The 18,397-nt window shown below is 48.2% G+C and overlaps 1 protein-coding gene across 8 annotated transcripts in view; it reads left to right on the top strand.

Moving 5' to 3' along the window:
- Mras (muscle RAS oncogene homolog) overlaps positions 1-18,397 on the top strand; it is a 53,772-nt gene that overhangs the window by 6,425 nt on the left and 28,950 nt on the right. For 4 of the 8 annotated variants that reach the window (XM_003476744.5, XM_063249067.1, XM_063249065.1 and 1 more), the window contains exon 2: positions 17,919-18,129. In XM_003476744.5, the coding sequence (XP_003476792.1) occupies positions 17,937-18,129 (193 nt within the window). In that variant the 5' untranslated portion in view covers positions 17,919-17,936. Of the gene's footprint in view, positions 1-16,782; positions 16,904-17,918; positions 18,130-18,397 lie in introns of those variants that run through there. The other 4 variants (XM_063249066.1, XM_005006704.4, XM_005006706.4 and 1 more) reach the window with 3 other exon arrangements.

The following is an 18,397-nucleotide window of genomic DNA, read 5'->3' on the forward strand; positions in this document are numbered from 1 at the left end:
TTGCATTTTTGGCTCTGACCTTTTTCAAAGATGTTCATCCACCCTCACCAACACCTGCCTTCGCCACCGTGGGTTGCAGAGCGTGGTTTAGTCACAGCTGCTCCCACGGAACTGGAATTTAAATGAAAGATGGAAGGTATACTTCGAAAAGACAAAGACATGATTCTCTTTTTATATCTAAGTGACAATGGCTCGTTAGGTAACCCATTTTAAACATCTTTTTAAAAATGTATTTTTAAAATTCTTTTTATATTCTAAAGTATAAAACTACTTTGAAGGAAGGAGACTAAGTCTACTAGGACACTTTCTAATCCCCCATGTCTCTTCCCCTTTAGAACAGGTCCCAGGCCCCCAGGCACAGGTCCTCTTTTCTGCTGGGCAGGAGCAGCTGAGGTAGGCAGCTTCCCAGTTGGAGAAGGTAGGAGCTGCCTGTGACAAGTGGAGGCAGTTGGCACCCAACTCTTTGCAGTCTCTTTGTCTACCCTGTGCTTGTCCCCCGGAGCCTGGGGAGATTCTCTTTGCATGTATCTTGGGCTTGAGTTAGAACAGTGAGCAAAGCACCGCTTTTTAAAAGCTGTGCGTGCATCAAACATTCAGTTGGGAATACCGTCCTTACCTGACAGACCCTTTTTCTGTGAGTCATGATTGGGGGCCAAGGTTTGAACTAATTTCATAATACTCCTTGGGGACCTGTGGGAGTCCCTCAGTTCTCTTTATTAAGGATGAGGTGAAATGTCTTCTGCCCCTGAGCTGCCAACGAGGAGTCACACAGCCAGTCCATCTCCCTCTGATAGAGATACAAAAGTCAGCAAAGGCTGGGGGCTGAGCCCTGAACAAGTGCCTGTTCCCTGGGGCCTGACTCACTGTAGAAATGATACCAATAACAGCCGTTACATACATTACAAAATCATTATTCAGTCACGTGTATGGATTTTCAAACCTGCTTTCTAATTAAAAAATTGGGTTCACAAAGAGCATACTATACTTTTACTGTATGTGAAGCTATCCGTAGTATGACAAGTGCTGAGATTAAAAGTATTTGTAGGCAGTGGACCTCCTAGGAGACTGCTTGAGTCCTGGAACTTGGGAGGCCCATTTACCCTTTAGGAGTTGGTGATTTGGGACAGGTCGTGGCCTTCTCCCCGGAGTATTATTTTCATTTCAAAAGCAAAATTAATATTAATTTAGTGTTTTTCTCTTTTGATCCTTTAGAATTTCTGAAGACCTCTCTTTGTAGGTAACCCACAAGCTCCATTCTTTATATTTTCACTTCCCTGAAAATGGAGGCCCAAAGAAGGGCAAACGCATCTTTCTTAGCCATTACCGTTCTCTCAGGAGTCAGCCCCGCAGCCCAGAATAGCCTCTCTCATGCTCTTCTTTCAATGCCTGCTTTATTGTACCCGGAGCTGAGGGAAGAAGGGTGGAGACACTGTCCCAAAGCCTTGGGGGCGTATGTGCAAAGCCCTGTGTGACAGACATGTACTTAGCCATCCCTCACACCCACATTCCTCAGGCAGGCTGAGGTTCCTTGGCTGGCAGCTCCTTCACACCCAAGCCCTTTCCCTTCTGAGGAAGTCAGGCTGGACAGAGGTCAGGTGTCCCAGGCCGCTCTGTCCCACCAGCCTTGCAGCCTCTCCTCCAGCTCCACTTGCTGACCCCAGCCCCACCCACCCTCAGTGGACAGTGGCCTGAGTCCACTTATCTGGGACTGGGTGGGTGTTTCCTGCATGGTTGAGATTTTAGGGAGGAAATCAAAATACAGAAACAAAGCCTTTGTTTTATTTCTGGATTCCAACTGGAGATGGCTGGAGGGATGGAAAGTGGCGGCAGGAGCTGGTCACTTGGCACTTCAACAAAATAACCATTCTAATGAAGCATTGCACAGGGGCTTTTCTATTTAGGGTTGGTGTGGGTGAATAGGAAAGCTAGGCGGAGGGCTGGGGGGGGGTCTGTGTATGAAGCAGGGGTGCCCATTGCCTCAAGCAGGGTTTCTGGCAAGACTTGCTGCTCAGGCAGAGGTCTGGGGCCACCCAGCTGGGCTCAGAGTTGACAGCCAAGACAGCATTAAGGACTCTTGGTCTCCCTTCCGGGGGGGGGGAGCCCTGCCTCCAGTTTCTGCTCCACTCTGTCATCTGTGTGACTTTGAACACCCCACCTCTTGAGCCTCCTTTTCCATTTCCATAAACGGAGATGTCCCAGCTGCCCCATCCCCTTGTCTTCTCTGGTCCAGTTATACTGGCTCGGGCCCACATCCCACATGTGCGGAAATGGAAGGTGCACCCCCAACACCCCAGTGTTTCCTAATCCTTCCCAAAGGATTCTTTCCTTGCAGAAGTTCCTGAGGATATAATTTAGCTTTTTTAAAAAATTGCTCAGACGGTGCCTCTTCCTCTTTAGGACTCCAAAGGATTCACTGTGTCACACATGTATACAGGAGGCTCAGCCCCTAAGACCCACTAAGTCCCTGCTGTTGAATATAACAGGCTTTCATCAAGGGCTTAGAAGAAAGGGGGTTCCTGCGGCTTAGAACAGAGAAGAAGCTGACAGTGGATGCCAGAGCTCCTCCCTTTGCTTGATCACACTCTGGGACTGATATCGCTCTTCTCAAAGCTAATTTAATGCTCTTTCCCAGGGACCAACTGCCCTGGACATTTTCACCCAGACCTTCAAAGAACTCCAGATTTCATTACTTTGGGTTGTAGAGCAATGACAACATCTGTCTTAGACTAAGCTGTGGACACCCGTTTATATCCGTAAGGGGCCTTAAAGTGCTTATCCAAGCATCCTAGGCTTATCGTTGGGACCTGCAGAAGCTATGGGGTAATTATTGTCATTATTACTAACCAGATCAAATTCTTAAGTCAGGGTTTCTATTCTAATGACCAGAGCAAACCCAGGTGTTGAGTTTTGTGTATTCCCACTGGAACATTTTACAGCGTAGCCATGAGACTTAGAGATGACATAAATAAAAAAGTATTGATCGAGCACCTTCTTATGCTAGCCATGTGCTGAACTCTGACAGTCTACTAAGAAGACACATTACATCATAAAGAACTAAGCATTAATTACCAGCATGTGAAGTGCTGTCAAGGCAAATAGCTGGATGCTTGTGGAGAACATAACAGTAATCTCAGCTCAGCTGAGGATACAGTGTGGGCCGGGGAAGATGAGTATAAGGTGCTTAACATGTGGTCAAGATGTAATAAACAGGCATTGTAATTATCAGTCCTGGCCACAGGACTCAGCCTGCTTCCACCTCCAGCTGGTTGCTGCTATTTCACCAACCGTAGTTTTGTGTAGAGGCTTTTAATTTGTCCACGATTATACAGCCTCAGAGGGGCAAAGCTTTGATTGGTGGTTTTTTAATGAAAGCACTTTAGGTAGAAAGCAAAGGGGTGGGACATTGGCCCCCCTTCCTCAACCATTACTGCCCTTTGTATGAGCCCTCCCCGGGAATAGAGCAGTCTGCCTGCTCTGCCCTGGTCCTTCCATGCCATAGTGCCTGTCTTGGCCAGGCTGGTTAGGAGGGCAGAAAAACACACAGCAGCCATTTAGAGCGGTGGAAAGTGGCTTCCTGCCTTTCCAGCTGAGTGAGCTTGAATTGCTGGTTCTGGAAAGGTCCCCGAGAAGTCATCCCACCCTGCCTGCAGCCCTGGTTGGATGCCCAAGCCAGGCTGCCAGTCCTCCTGCAGCCCTCTCCACAGGCCTTTGCAGAGGAAAATCCCACACCTCCCTGGCCTCCTCATTGCCATGCCTGACTCGTTTTCAGGAAGTCTCTCTTTTATTTGGCCCCAATCTTCTCTCAGCATTACTCTTCAAAAATGGTTACTTTTTAAAAATGGAGATTGGATCTCCCTGCCCTGCCTCAGGGAAGAACTTAGACCCTGTCTCTTTCTCAGGTAAACATGAAAGTATTCACATTCTTTGTTAATGGTTTTCATATTTTGAATATAAATGATGCAAACAAATCAAAGCCACTAAGCCTTCCTGAATGTGCCTTTTTGCCCTCTGCCTCCCCAAGCTCTGACTCTTATGGGGCACTGTGTCCCCTCCCCTTGGAGAACATTGCTCTGGAAATTTCCTTTCAGGCCACCACTGCCCTCCTCAGGGTCAGCTCTACTTCCTCTCATGTCTCCATCCTTTGCTTTGCAGCCAAAAGTGGGCCAAACCAAGACAGTGAGGAAAGTCGGCCTTGGGGCAGCCAGATCCCCGGACAATGTGAGCATGTACACTTGCTCCAGAAGGTCAGGTGGCTATGCCATGTTTAAAACTTTTAAATTGCTAGCCAGTATTTTAAAACTCTGGAACTCTCACATAAAACTCCCAATTTCTGGCTTCTGGTTAAAAATGTAACCTCTCTGGTAACCCTATGGTAGACTCTGGTTATAATGGATAACTGCAGAATTGAGGGGAGAGGGGCAGAGACGAGGGTGACAAGGTCCAACCCTCAAGCTCTGCTCCACTCTGACAGTGAAGCAACATCCAGCTCCAGGATTTGAGGGGAACAGGAAGGAACATGCTCCCCAGAAGAGGCAGAGAAGCCCTGTGGCCAGCTAGGAACGCTGTGGCCAGACCTCAGATGACACGTGTGGCCCTGGAGAACCACAGAGCTCTGACGTTCAGGGTTCTTGAGGGCTAACGGGGCCTTCTTGGCAAGGTGTCCCTGAGCTGTCAAGGGGAATAATGGCTGCCACCTGGTATACCATAGGCAGGAGCAAAGGACTCCAAGAAGGAAGTTCAGGGAGGTAGAGGAGGGTCTGGCAGAAGGGAGCACTTCTGGGGCTCAGTTTAGAACCCTCTGGGGGAAACTGAAGCAGCTCCACATAGGGGTTTTCATAGTACAGGGAGCCCAGTGGAAGATGCTGCCCTGAGGGGCCAGTGCCTTGCCAGGGGCTAGAGCCTGGTGACCATGGCGCCATCCCTAAGGAGCAGCACTGTCCAGGGGAAACGGTGCCAGGTTTGGGGAGGGCTTGGAAAGCCCTGTCAGTGACTCCCACAGGCAGTTTTCCAGGAGGATCCTTGTATTCAACAGTGATTGAGGGGTGATAATGGTGGAGCAGGAAGGGGGACCATACTAACGAAGGGGTCCAGGCAGAGGGCAGACAGGAGCCACTGTAGTGAGGGGCCACATGAGCAGAGTTACTGGGTCTTGGTCTCAGATTTGAGATAAAGGGATGAAATAAAGGGACAAAAAAGGAAGAGATTGGGAATCTGAGAGAGGACCCTGGGGTGAGGGCCTGGGTTGGCCATGGCAAGAGGTGCCGGCTGAATCTGGTTTGTGCAGAGAGGAGCCTGAGCAGCCCAAGGAGGAGCGTGAGGTGAGAGGCCCAGTGAGCAGAGGGCCCTGTGTGTGTTGTGGGGTGAGGACGGGAGGGGTTGGCTCCTGGGGTGGGGAATCCTGGGTGTCCAGAGGCCAGTCCTTCCCTCGGGTCACTACCAGCTGACCTTCCTAGTCACATGCAGATTCCCATGGGAGGCTGTAGCAGTTCTCAGCTACAGGTGAGACTGCCCCTGCACTAGGAAAGTATTAATAGACCTCCAGGGACTGAGAACAAGGATTTCAAAATAGAGCCACTTCTTCCTCTCTTCCCTCAGCTGCTAGCCATGGAAGCTGTGAGCCTGGTGACAGCCCTGGCCCCACAAAGCCTGGCACCACAGGGCCCCCTATTCCTCTCCTCTGTATTGAGGTCCTGCCCACCTTCCCTGTCCTTGCTGAGGGTTGGGACCCAGAGCCAGGCAAGACATGTGTTGGGAAGGTTGCATGGACCTTCAGCCGCTCTGGGTCCTGAGAGCCCTTAGACCCACCAAGCTGGGTGGACTGGCTGAGCAACAACTGGGACAGAGTTTTAGTTTTGTGGCTTGTTGGGGCTGCGTGCCAGACCTCAGCTTCTCCCTTTACTAAACTGTCCCTTTGGGCAAATGCTGTAACATCTCGGACTCTCTCTCCCCCTGGTAAAATGGGGTAATAGCCCATTTTACACAGGATCCCTATGGCCCAGCCAGCCATCACCTGTCTCTGCTCCTTCCCAGCCCTCCAACCCTTTCCCATCCTCTCTCCTGACCTCTGAGCTCTAGGACTCTTTGAGTTTGAGCTGCGAAACTCACCATCTCCCTGGGCCCATGCCCACATTTCCTACTGGCTAATGGCGAGTTCATCAGGTGAGTTGCGTGGGCCCTGTAGACCCCGCAGCCCTCTAGCAGGTCTGTATTGCAGCAGTCTGCGGGGCACTCCATGTACCCGTGAGTAGGGGAGGTCTGAGGCTCAGCCATTTATCCCTTCATTGTCCAAAGTTTCCTGAGCAGCCACTGCACGGCCTGCACTGTGGTTACTGTAGGGATGCGGAGATGAAGATGTCTCAGCATTCAGGGAGCCAACTCCTCCCGCCCCCCACCCCACAACACACACAGTGAGCCTCCCTGACGCATTGCTGACCTCTGTCCTGGGCTGAATCTGTATACACACCCATACTTAATTACATCACGGGACTTGTAGCACTTGGGGCCTCTCTGGTTTTCTGTGCTTCATACCTGGTAGCTTCTGTTCCTCATCTGGGACATGCTTGTCCTTTTCACTTGGCCAATACCTGCTTGGCCTCTAAGACTCCATTCTGGCATTGCTTCTTGTTACAGTTTGTGTCTAGATGTCCTCCCTCCAAAACCTCATGTGGTCATAGGTGGGGCTTTTTTAGAGTGGCTTGATTTAGAGTGCGTGATTACTAAATTACTCCATTGATTTGTTTGGTACCGCCCTAATCCTAGTAGCCTAGATAGAGTATAAAAAGGGCAGAAAAAAGCTGCTAAGGCCCCTGCTTGTTTGCTTTGCTGCCTTCTGCCATAAAATGTTTCTGCGATGCTCCTCTGCCATTCCACCCTGCCTTGGAAGCAACCAATTATGGACTGAAACCTCTGCAAACTTGGTCAGGTATTTTCTCTCAGCTACAGGAAAACTAAGACACCTCTTCTGCTAAGCTTTCCCCAGTCCCCCCAGGCCCGGTGACATGCTCCCACTCCTAGACGCCTGCATTATTTGGCTCTGTCTGCCTATCTGATTCCAAACTCGCACTTTGAGCCCCAAGGGTTACAGCAGGGCTTGTTCATCTCAGGGTCCCCAAGTCCTATAGTCCCTAGAGGACGCTATGGGGCACTGACTAGAGGCCTGTGTTATGGAGTGGAGCAGGTGTGTGTCACTAGAGAATGGTGGCCTCACTTCTGAATCTCTTTTTTGGGTTCCTGCCCTGTGACCTCTCTGCTTTCTTTTTTCTAAGAAAAAAGTTGCTCTACCCTGCCAACTGTAGAGCACCCAGAGGGCTAGAATTTCTAATGGGGCACACTTTTTTTTTTTTAACTTTCAAATATATTTTATTTTATTTTTTATTTAAAGGAAAAACAAAACAGTATAAGGGTACAAGTAATACAGAATTTCAAAAAAAAATGGTAAGAAATCACTAGTTAATAGATTACATATTGTCATCTTAGAAATAGTTGTTCAAGTTACAGGATTAAAGCATAGAAAGTGGACAATTCAAACAGTGAGACTACAAACAGTTGTGTTCAATGATCCAACAAAAACTTAGTAATATGGTCATCTATCTTAACACACCTAAACACACTTGCAGTTGTATCCTTTGAAGCCCTTTTTTTCCTTCTCTTTTTTACAACAAAATTTACACATTTTGGGTTTTATTACTCCTTAGTTCTTATTACTTTTTTTTGGAAGAGAGTAAAACCAAATATGACAAAACAAAGCAGTCAGTCAAAACAAAGGATAGACATAGCACATGATGTAAAAACAGAATACAAGGTTATCAACAATGGTTACCATAATGCCTCTTGCTTCCTTAAAAAGAATTGCCTATATCATTAGGTATAATAACATTGAACAAAACAGTACAGAACAAGACCAATAAAACCTAAACATTGGAGACATTACAGGACATCAAAAGAAGATAATAGTCAAACCAGAATGGACATCATAGTGAATCTTATTGCCTTCAAAGTAGTTGCCTGTACCCTAGGGCACACTTTTGGACATAAGGACTGGAGGGAGACACTTTGTTATGTGCTGAGTTCAGTAGCAGTTTGGTATCTTTCACATGCTATATGTATCGAGCAAACACCTCCTGAGTATTTGGGGACAGATAGAAAGGGGCGTGGTTCCTGTCCTATCATTCATCCAGTCAGCAAGCAGTTGGGAAGTTGCTGTCCTGGGGACTGCAGTGGGGACCCCGGGCAGGCCCATAGGTGTCCCCTCAAGGCTGCATTGGGAACTGAAGCCATGCAGGGAGTGGGTGTGAAGGGCTGCGCTGTACTGAGCTGTCTTTCTGAAACTAACTAGTTGGAGGGAGCTCGAGGATCTCAGGAAGGGTTTTGGAGCAGCAGCAGAAGTGCTTTGTTGAACTTGGAATGAACTTTTGAAGGGGATGTTGATGATGGTAACCACTGGCCAGTTGCTCTGTGCCAGACAGTGAGCCATGTCCCATGTAGCCTTGCTGGCCTCTCCTGTCACCGTGAAGCTGATCTGCCACTGTCCCCTCTGCTTGCTTGCTGTGGTGACAGGTAATCTGACTCCAGAGCACGAGCTCTTTCCTAAGGAGCCCCAAGTGAGGGGCAGCCCTAAGCTGGGCCAGGAGTGGCTCATTTATGGGACACTACATGGGCTGGGGCAGTGACCAGTACAATGGAGAGGGTCCCACATGAAGAGGCTAGAAAATAAGATATCAGCTGCCTGGTGCCCCCAGCTTCTTTTCTTGTCCGTAGGGCTGGGGCTCCTGCAAGGACCAGGTCTGTGTCCTGTTCATCTGACTAATTCAACGTTTGAAGTGGCACCGTGTCTGTTCTCAGTGATCAGCATTTGCCCTGGGTGCCTCCTAAACTCTGCCCTGCCCGACTGCTCCCCCTGCAGGAACAGCAGTATGGCCTTGGTGGCCTCTGCTGGGGCTTGGCTCTGCACGCACATGTCCACCACCATAGCAGCCACGGAAACATGCTCCATGTGACAGTCTCAGGTCCTGGCACTGCCACTTTCCAGCTGGGTACTCTTAGAAGAGTTATTTTAATTTTCCAAGTGTCCCAGGTTTTTTCAGTTATAAAATGAGGATAATTGAAGCTCTTACCTGGAAAGGGTGTTGTGAGAATTAGATGAGTTAATTAGTGGTGAAATCTTCCAACAGCAACTGATGCATCTGTTAAGCATTCCTGCCATTTTTTAACATGCCCACTATTGAACATGGTGGGTATTGTAGTTTATGCGCACTACTCAGAGACTCAGTGCTGGGTGGTAGAGCGCTAGGCCCAGGCCTGGTCCATCATGTGGGACACTTGTGTGGAGAAAGACACAGGTGTTCATGGCAGTGCGATATGAAGCACGTGGTCCTGAGGCGTGGTAGGGCCAAAGTTGGAGGAGCCCCCTGGCTTTCTGTAAGCATTGGCTTCTAGCTGGGTCACTGGATCTTTGGGTGATCTTTTCTGCCCTGCTCGCAGCAGTCAGGTATGATCCTGGCAGAGGAGCCTGGAAAACAGGCAAGCACGAGGGGGTTTGCACAAGTCCTGTGTAGAAGATAGCCAGGCAGCTTATTTCTGAAGCCCCTGGGCCAGTGATGGCGAACCTATGGCACACATGCCACATGGACACACAGAGCCCTGTCTGTTGACCCTGGAGCCACATTGCCCCAGAAACCACACACCAAATAACAGCTGTTTTTACTAAACTGAAACCTCACTTTCAGGTTTAATTGCAGTGTTGACACTTTGTGGTAAGTAAGAGGATTTGGGGTTTCAGTTTGGGCACTCCAAAAGGTTCACCATCGCTGCCCCACACCCTTGCCAAGGAAAAGGATCACAACTAAATGGTACAGAAAGGTAGTGGGTTAGATCTGGAATGCAAATACTTTTCTCTGTGTCAGTCACTTGGTTCTGGCTGCCGGAAGTGCTGTGCTGAGAGGATTCTAAGATTGAGCGAGGAGGAGACTCAGGATCAGTCAGTGATGTCTGCCTTGGCTCTGGGGTTGGGAGGAGCAGCACCATTGGCGTACACTTCCCATCTAGACTTGATGTTTAAGGCCTTTGTAGCACAGTATGGCATGTATGGCTGGGTGCATGGTTAAGTCTTTAGAGTGACCTGAACTCACTGAGTGCTTCCTAGAGGAGTCCAGGGATTGAATAGCAGTGTTGGCTTGACTTGGTAAAGATATGAAGCATAGGGCTGGGGGAGGCTCTTGGAGAGGGGAGTATGGACCCTAGAGGGATGCCAATGGCCTTGGCCCTCTCCTGGGTCACACACCATTTACGTACAGCCTGCAGGTCAGCAGCTCTGGGGAAGCTGCCCATTTCTGGGAATTGTGCCGAAGGGAAGGGCAGCTCCTGGAATGTGGAGCCATTTCCTCCACATGGGTTGGGTCACTCCCCCTAATGTGTCCTCATCCCCCACAGCTGGGCACACCCAGACATGTTGGGGATGAGATTAGCTTCCCAGGATGGATTCCACTGCATGTGAATTCCTTCTCCCAAGAGCCCCATTAGTAGTAGAGAGATTGCCCTCTCTTTTAGTCATATTTAGTCGTATTTTAGGGAACTTTCAGTTCAACTGATGGGTATCTTTAAAGTAATTAGTATCAAAATAGGCAAAAGAACAGTGAATACCAAGCCACCAATAAAATTTATAGCATTTTTTGAGAAGGCCTCTGGGTTGCCCATTGATTTGGCCTGTTAACAGTCTGTGGTCCTGTAATTAGATCTACAAGGATGAAGAATGCCTGTAGGGTCATAAATCATGATAACAGTTAAAAGCCATATGCCAATTGATTGACAAAAGAACTAGCCATAGTATGGCGTTAGAGGCCTAAGCATGGTCTTTGGCATCTGACCAGCCCACAGTGAAGGTCCATTGAATCGTGGTGGTTGGTACTGCTGTACACCTCTTACCACACAGTGTAGACCCTAGCCAGGGCTGTGAGACACAGCTTTAGATACCGGGCTGAGTATAGCTGACAGTGACCATGGAACCTGTGGCCATCTAGACATCTGCAGGGGACGCCATTTCTGTCACGTGTGCCTGTTGCTTACCTGGAACGAGATACAGTGGTTTGGGGTTATTAATTTTAGAAACACGCTCCATGGAAGCCCTAGAACCTGGAAATCTAAGAAGAAGGGTCAGATTTGGTGAGGGATAGTTAACTTCTAGACACTGGTACTTGGGGGGCTCCTGGGGCCCACTACTGTACTGCTTAGGATCCTCCCATAGCCCCCTGTGCTGTGGTGTCCATAGTTGGGCTAGACATGGAAAGGTGTGTGGGAGCCCAACTCCTAGAGTTATCACTGTGAGAGTTATCACTGTGATCTAGCAGGGATTGTCACTGCAGTTACTGTCACTGGAGTCTTACACAGTCTCCTGGTCCTATTCTCCTGCTTTACACATGAAGAAACTAAGGCACTCAGGAGTTAAGGAACTTGCCCCAGATCACACAGCAGTTCGTATCAGAGGCTGGAGTGAACAAGGCTACTACCTAGCTTTGGAGTGGAGGGCTGTCCTCCTGGGCTGTCCTACTGAAGATTGCTGGGATTTTGCCAAGACTATTCCCAGACGGTCTCAGACCCAGCCACCTCACTTTGAAGCTTTAAACTTGCAAGTCTGAGTGAAAAAGATGTAGTGGGGTCACCAGCCCACCCAGCTGGGGTGTGAGCCAGCCTCTTCCTGAAGGATGGCCACCATTCCCCTGCTTCTGGATACAGGAAAGTTTGGGTGAGTGGAAGGCTGTCCTGAGGCAGAATCAGTCAGTTAATGCATAGACACCAAGCCCCCTGGGTATTGGGCCCTGTGGGAGGCAAGAGAATGAGAACACAGGACACTAGCCCCAAGGAGCTTATGATCTGTGCGGGGAGGCGAATCTGGCATTCAGAACACAACTTCAAACCATGCAAGATGGTGCTGACTGTGGGTAAAGAAATGGAACGCAAACCAGACAACCAAAAAAAGCTTACTTGTCAGTTTAAAGATGCCTGAGGTTTTTGCACACATATTATTAAAATTGTTGAAGAGGCAATACCGCCTTTTAGGAAGATGTTTCCAGTATGAGCAATGGTTTAGGTTGCTAGTGCAGCCTGTGGACTGGGCGGGGTGCTGGAATGGTTGCCATGGAGACCAGTCAGCTGTCTCCACTGTCAAGTGGCTGCTGTTTCAAAGTTGGTTTCTGCTTGGAGGAGTCTGCCTGGAACCTCAAAGCCGTTTTCCCTGGAAACAGTGCTCCAAATGATGGGTGTCCTTCCCACACAGGCCTGTGTCATCTGGCTGTAACAGAACTGAGATAGCAGAGGGGCTTCTAATGAGGGAGGAGGAGAAGGAGAGGGAGTGGGAGGAGGCGGACACTGCAGCACAGAGTCATGGAGCCTCAGAGCAGAACTGGGAGAGACAGAAACACAGGCACGCGTGGAGAGAAGGGGAGGGAGAGGTGTCTCTTCTGCTAACATTCAGCTGGTCAGTAGGAGAGCATCCAGTGTACAAAATTCGTGGGAAAACTTTGAAAAGAACCCAAGTCTACAATTATGTCACTCTCCCACCTCAAAGGGGCCCATTCTTGATTTCTAGAGCCAGTATTCTAGAATGGTCTGTAAGGTGCCTTCTAGTTGAGAATATTGGAAAGGAGGTAGATATTGTGAATATAAGCAGTTTGCTCCTTAAGGAACAACCAACTTTTTATCCTGTGGTGACTTTCATCATGACTTGTGTGTTGCTCTCAGAAAGCTCTTTCTGTGCACCATATGAGATCAGTGAATTTTGTAGGAGTGTGATGCATGCCTTTTGTCATCTTGACTACCCTCCCCATTTATAACACTTCATTTAGCTAGAGGAATATATCCCTCCTTTTCTGGAAATGGAAAACATTCCCATCCAGAAAGATATATTCCTACAGCCCTTCTGAAAAGGCTTCCTGGATTCATTCTTCTGCCCTGAAAACCTATTCTTTCTTCCTGGGCTCACACTTGGTTGTGGAAGGGTTCTGTCCTGGGATTGCTCTTAACCTCTTGCAGACAGTACCAACCCCTGGGTCAGAGCCATCCCTTCCCCCTGTGTGGGAAGAGCCAACTCTGGTAGGTTGTTCAGAAACACCAGCGTTGAGCCTGTAGCTTCTTCAGCAAGCGTCTGCCCTGTGCTGGTGCTGTACTAGTCTCGGGGATGGGGAGGAGCAAGCTGTAGCCTCTGTCCTCTGCACAGGAGTTGGGGAGAAGATCTCAAACCTGATGATGGCTCCTGAAGCAGGAACCACAGGCCTCAGGGCGTAGGGTGCCCAGGGAGGCACCTCTTGGACCTGAGCCAGGAAGAGCTGTGCGCTCCGCAGGTCCTGGCTGTGTACAGAAGCGGCCCATTGTGAGCCTGGGACACACAGGCGAGAACACGGCTGGCCAAGAACACAGCTGGCCGGGGGTGGCAGCCAGAGTGTGAAAGGCTGTAGCAGGGGTGTGGCTGGAGAGGTCACAAGGACAGTTGGTAACAGGCCTTGAATGCCCAGTGAAGGAGTCTGGACTTCTTCATTCTTTAGCAGTGGGCAGTACTCAAAGGGTTTTCAGGACAAGGACCTGACCTGACGTGTGTGTGGATTACAGAGTCTAACCCTGTTCCACTGAGTCTCAGAAACATGCCCCAAGTGGGGAGGGAACCCCAAGATCTGACTTCCTGTGGGCTGCAAGGTTTCCATACAAGTCCTGGAAAAGTCCTGGGGTTCTGTAAAAAGGAGGGGCCCTCAGCCCAGTGTTTCCTTCCAGCAGCCTTGGCAGGCAGAGGGCATTTTTTTTTCAAGTCCCCAGGTGATTCTGCTGTGGGTGGCCTGAGCTCTGACTCAGAGGTTAAGTTTATGTCCTTTATTATATTTATTAGTGTACTATCGTGTTTGCTTTCAAAGAAGAAAACCAGCAGGAAGGATTTTACTTCTTAATACCTTCCCACCCACTTGGTAGTTTTTATTCATGTGGCCACCAGCAGTTTTCAAATAAAGCTTTGAAAACCGCCTGTTTCACCAGCAATCACATCTTAACCCTGGCCCAGCATCCTTCTCCATGCTAGGCAAGGACAATAAAGGTTAATAGGGAGCATCTGAGGAGCTGACACCGAGCTCTGTTGACCTGCGAGGAGCTGGCCCACTGGGCCATCACCCTCTGGTTCCCCTCCGGACCCTCTGCACCGCCACGCTGCTGTGGATTCTCCCTGGGAGAGCTCAGTGGGTTAAAGCCATAAGTCATTGAATCTTTGTAGGGAGATGTGCGAACCAGGTTCTGGGGCTGCAGACAGCACCTGATTGAGTCCTGCCCTAACAGAGTTTAAATTAGAGCAAACATTTTCAGGTGGCTTGGATATTTTATTTTATGGGGAACATTGAAATATTATCAAACTTCCCAGTGTATACATATACCATAGCTGTCCCGTGGTATCCAAGGGGGATTCCAGGACTTCTGTGGATACCAAAACTTGCAGATGCTCAAGTCCCTTATATAAAATGAAATCGTGTTTGCATATAATACATTCCCTCCATATTTCTAAGTCATCTCTACATTACATATGTACCTGATACAATGGGCTGTACAGTCATACTATATTGTTTAGAGAGTACTGATAAGAAAAAACTCTGTGTAAACACAATTTGAAAACATTTTCAATCCATAGTTGGTTGCATCTGTGGATGTAGAACGTGCAGATGAAGGTGACTGTACATGTCTATTTTACAAAATTGACAATTGAGAAAACTACCTTTCCCAAACCCTTCATGCATGGATATGCCCCTAAATATGGAGACATTCCCAAAAGTAGGTTCATCTGATCTGTGTTTGCTGTTTTATAGCCTAGTGTATTTTCATTTGTATTATAAAATTTTTATTGGCTAGTGAATATCATCCTTTTTAATTGGCTGCATCATATTCAAATTATGTAGATAATTCCCACCACGCAGTTTTTTCATTTTGTACATGTCCCCTAATACCGCCTTTGAGTGGATTCTACACATCTAGAGCTGAGAGAGAAGCTATGGCTATTTTCAATTCTTACATAATCATGCAACTGTGTTCTCGGCCCGGCCTAGAGCAGTGTATACAAGTGTGGACTTCCCCGTTGGGGGAAGTCCTAAATGTCAACATCAGACCTCAGTGACTGAAAGACTTGGCAGCAACCCTGGCCTGCAGCCGCATACAGATTAGCACAGCCCCATAACCCATGTTGGTGCCTAACGCTCTGCCAGAGTTTACAAGGGAATGGATTTAATACAGGACACTTAATTTATAGGATTAGTTTATATTCACCCAAAGAGTCAAATGCAAAAGAGTGAGGAGGTCTATCCACACACGGGAGGCCTAGAGAATCCAGCTGAGGGCCTGGATTCCATGGCAATGTCCTGCACAAGTCCCGCTGAAGACATAGAGCCCATGGCAATATCCTCCATGACTGGAGGTCTAGAGCCACGACAGTGTTCATGCAAGTCTGTATCAAGGATCTGCACTGGGAAGACCTGAAGGTTAGTGGTGGAAGCTAGAAAGCTGCACCATTGGGGTGAGGGATCTGCATTGGAGCCAGGAAGCTACACTCAAGGTAAGGACCAGAGCTCCCCCAAAGAGAACCACAGCCATCCTCGGTGACAGTGAGGACCCGAGCTCCTCCAATGATGAGAACAGCTGCATTTATATCAGGAAGACCAGCATGGCAAGCTTCTCCAGAAGAATCCACAGCACACCCTCTTCTCCTCCAGTTCTCTTTTTATGCTGCTGGCAACAATCCTCAAGTGGGCCTTCCACACCCACCACCATGCTGATTCGGTTCAGTTGGATGTTACAAGCTGACCATTAGTTAACCCACCACACCCTCTTTCTGTCAAAACTTAGAATGGAAGGCTCTTCTAGAGCTGAAAATAACTATAAATATCCCCCAAGCCAGCCCTTAAAGCTGATAGAAAAGGAAACTGGCTTAGAGAGGTCAGTGGCTTTTCCAAGAAGGGGTGGCTTACAGGATCCCCAGTCCTTTGTCCCTCGGGCCACTCTACCTCCCTTCCCTCTGTGAGACTGTCCATTCCTCTGCCACACATCGTGACTCTCCTCTTTCTAGCATGCAAGGGATGTTTTTTATTGTGCAAAGAGGTGAGGTTAAACATTTGTTTCTTCTTTCCAGGATCAATTTTTCTGTTACCCAAGATGCCCTAACAGCAGATTTTACATCCTCCCAGCAGGATTCACAGTGAGCAGCTTGGATCTCTGACACAGCCCTTAATTGTTCTTTAGGTGACACCCTCACTACCAGTGTGTAACATCTGGTACTGTCAGCCTCCTCCTCCTGGAGACTGCTGGCTTCTATCGTTGTGACAGATGCTGGGTTCCCTCCTGCTTTTCTAAGTGTTCCTCCCGTGGCCCCTGCCTGCCTTTCTTCTTTGTCCCTTTGTGGCATTATTTTCAGTGGCAACCCTTCTCCTCTCTGCTATTACCTTATTGCAGTCAGCCCTTATCTGTTAAGGCCCAGTTGTTCATTGCAACCCTGGCCCCACATTTCTTGCTATCTCCAAGTTACCTTAGCTCCAAGTCTCCCAGCTGTGGAAGTTTTTTATTGGGTGAGGGGCTGACCTGAGTACTGCGAAGAGTTTAGTAGCATCCATCATTAGATACCAGTGACACCCACTCTATTTTGACCATCAAAATTATCCTAGACTTTGCAGATATCCTTGGGGGCAGAATCACCCTGGTGAAGCACTGCCTTAACTAGGTTCCATACCATGAAAATGAAGTTTCCACCTATTCCTCCCTTCTCCCCAATGAAAACAGGGTGCATCAGATACTGTGAGATTCCAGCATGACTGTGTATGACGAAAGGCAAGCAGACAGAGGGAAAGGAGCCAGAATCACAGAATTTAGAGATTGGAGGAGCCTCAGTCCCTGAGCTCAGGTGTGCTAAACTTTCATGGCCTTGGTGAACTCTACATTGAGACCTCCTTCCCTTTTCAGCAAAGCATTCCAATTGATAAGAGATAATAGGTCTTTTGCAAAAGGGAAGGAGACCAAGAGGGGGAGGGCGAGGAGGGGAAGGGATGAAAAAAGAATTAAGATGTGTTACGCATATACTGACCCCCCCATGATGGATGAGTCATTATGTACTGTAAACATGTATTAGTAAAACATTTTTTAAAAACAACATTGAACCAAAAAGTATAAAATAAAAGGATGGATAATAGGGAGATGGATCATTTGCAGATGGGAACAGGAAAGAAATCTAGGGAGGGAGAACAGGGTGAGGAGAGATAATTCTTATTATTTGTTATTTGCATGCACCAGCTCCTCATGATGCGTGTGAACTTCCAACAGGTTCTATTCTGTTAAGAAAATTTTATAAAGGAGAAAGAGATGATATGAAAGGTGAACTTTTGTGCCATCCCCGCTCTGATCAAAGTCGTCATGATTACCTGTGTAGTTCTAGGACAGAATTAAATGACTATATAGTTCCAGATTGACATGGCTTTTTCTTTTTTTAAGCTGGATTTTGCTATGTGGTTTAGGCTGGCTTTGAACTCACTTTGTAGCCTAGGCTGGCCTTAAACTCACAGTGATCGGCTGCCTCAGCCTCCTAAATGCTGGGATTACAGGCATGCATTGATTGCCACAGCAGCCTGGCCGTCCTTGTCGAAGACCTGTGGTACCATATTCCCAAGACTAGGCCCAGCACACAGCTGGTGTTCAGTAGATGGGGGTGGAAGAAGTCATTTGACTAGTGACTGTCTCTGGGTGGGTAATACCTTTTAATTTTTTCCCCATTTCTTTATTTTCCAACTTTTCTACCTTAGGGTACTTTTCTACTTGTTTCTTTATAAGAAGGGAGGAAACTCCATGAACATTTTCCCCTAACTGAGAAAGAAAAAAAGCCCCAGAACAACCCTGACCTCATTCCCCGTGTCTTGCCTCCCTAGGTCTGAGCTACCGAAACCATGGCAACCAGCGCTGTCCCCAGCGATAACCTCCCCACCTACAAGCTGGTGGTGGTGGGGGATGGGGGTGTGGGAAAGAGTGCTCTCACCATCCAGTTTTTCCAGAAGATCTTTGTGCCTGACTACGACCCCACCATTGAAGACTCCTACCTGAAACATACAGAGATTGACAATCAGTGGGCCATCTTGGACGGTGAGACCAGGGGCAGCCCTGCGTGGGATGGGACATTTCAGGGGAGGGCGGGGAAATGTGGAAGGCATCAGAGGGGCAATATGAGTTTAAAATAGGGAAAGCCTTTATAGAGGGCTTGGAAAGCTTTGTGAAAACCAAAATGTATGTGCAACAAAGAGACAAGGCTAGAGCCATGTGAACTCAGTGATGTCATGTTTGTTATTGCTTGATCAGAGACTCTGATGAGCAGTTACAGATGTCTCTAGCTAATAAAGGGAAGAACAAATTA

The sequence above is a fragment of the Cavia porcellus genome, unplaced genomic scaffold (assembly GCF_034190915.1).
Source record: "Cavia porcellus strain 051 isolate PalLab524CR breed Dunkin Hartley unplaced genomic scaffold, mCavPor4.1 scaffold_5, whole genome shotgun sequence".
Lineage (NCBI taxonomy): Eukaryota > Metazoa > Chordata > Mammalia > Rodentia > Caviidae > Cavia > Cavia porcellus.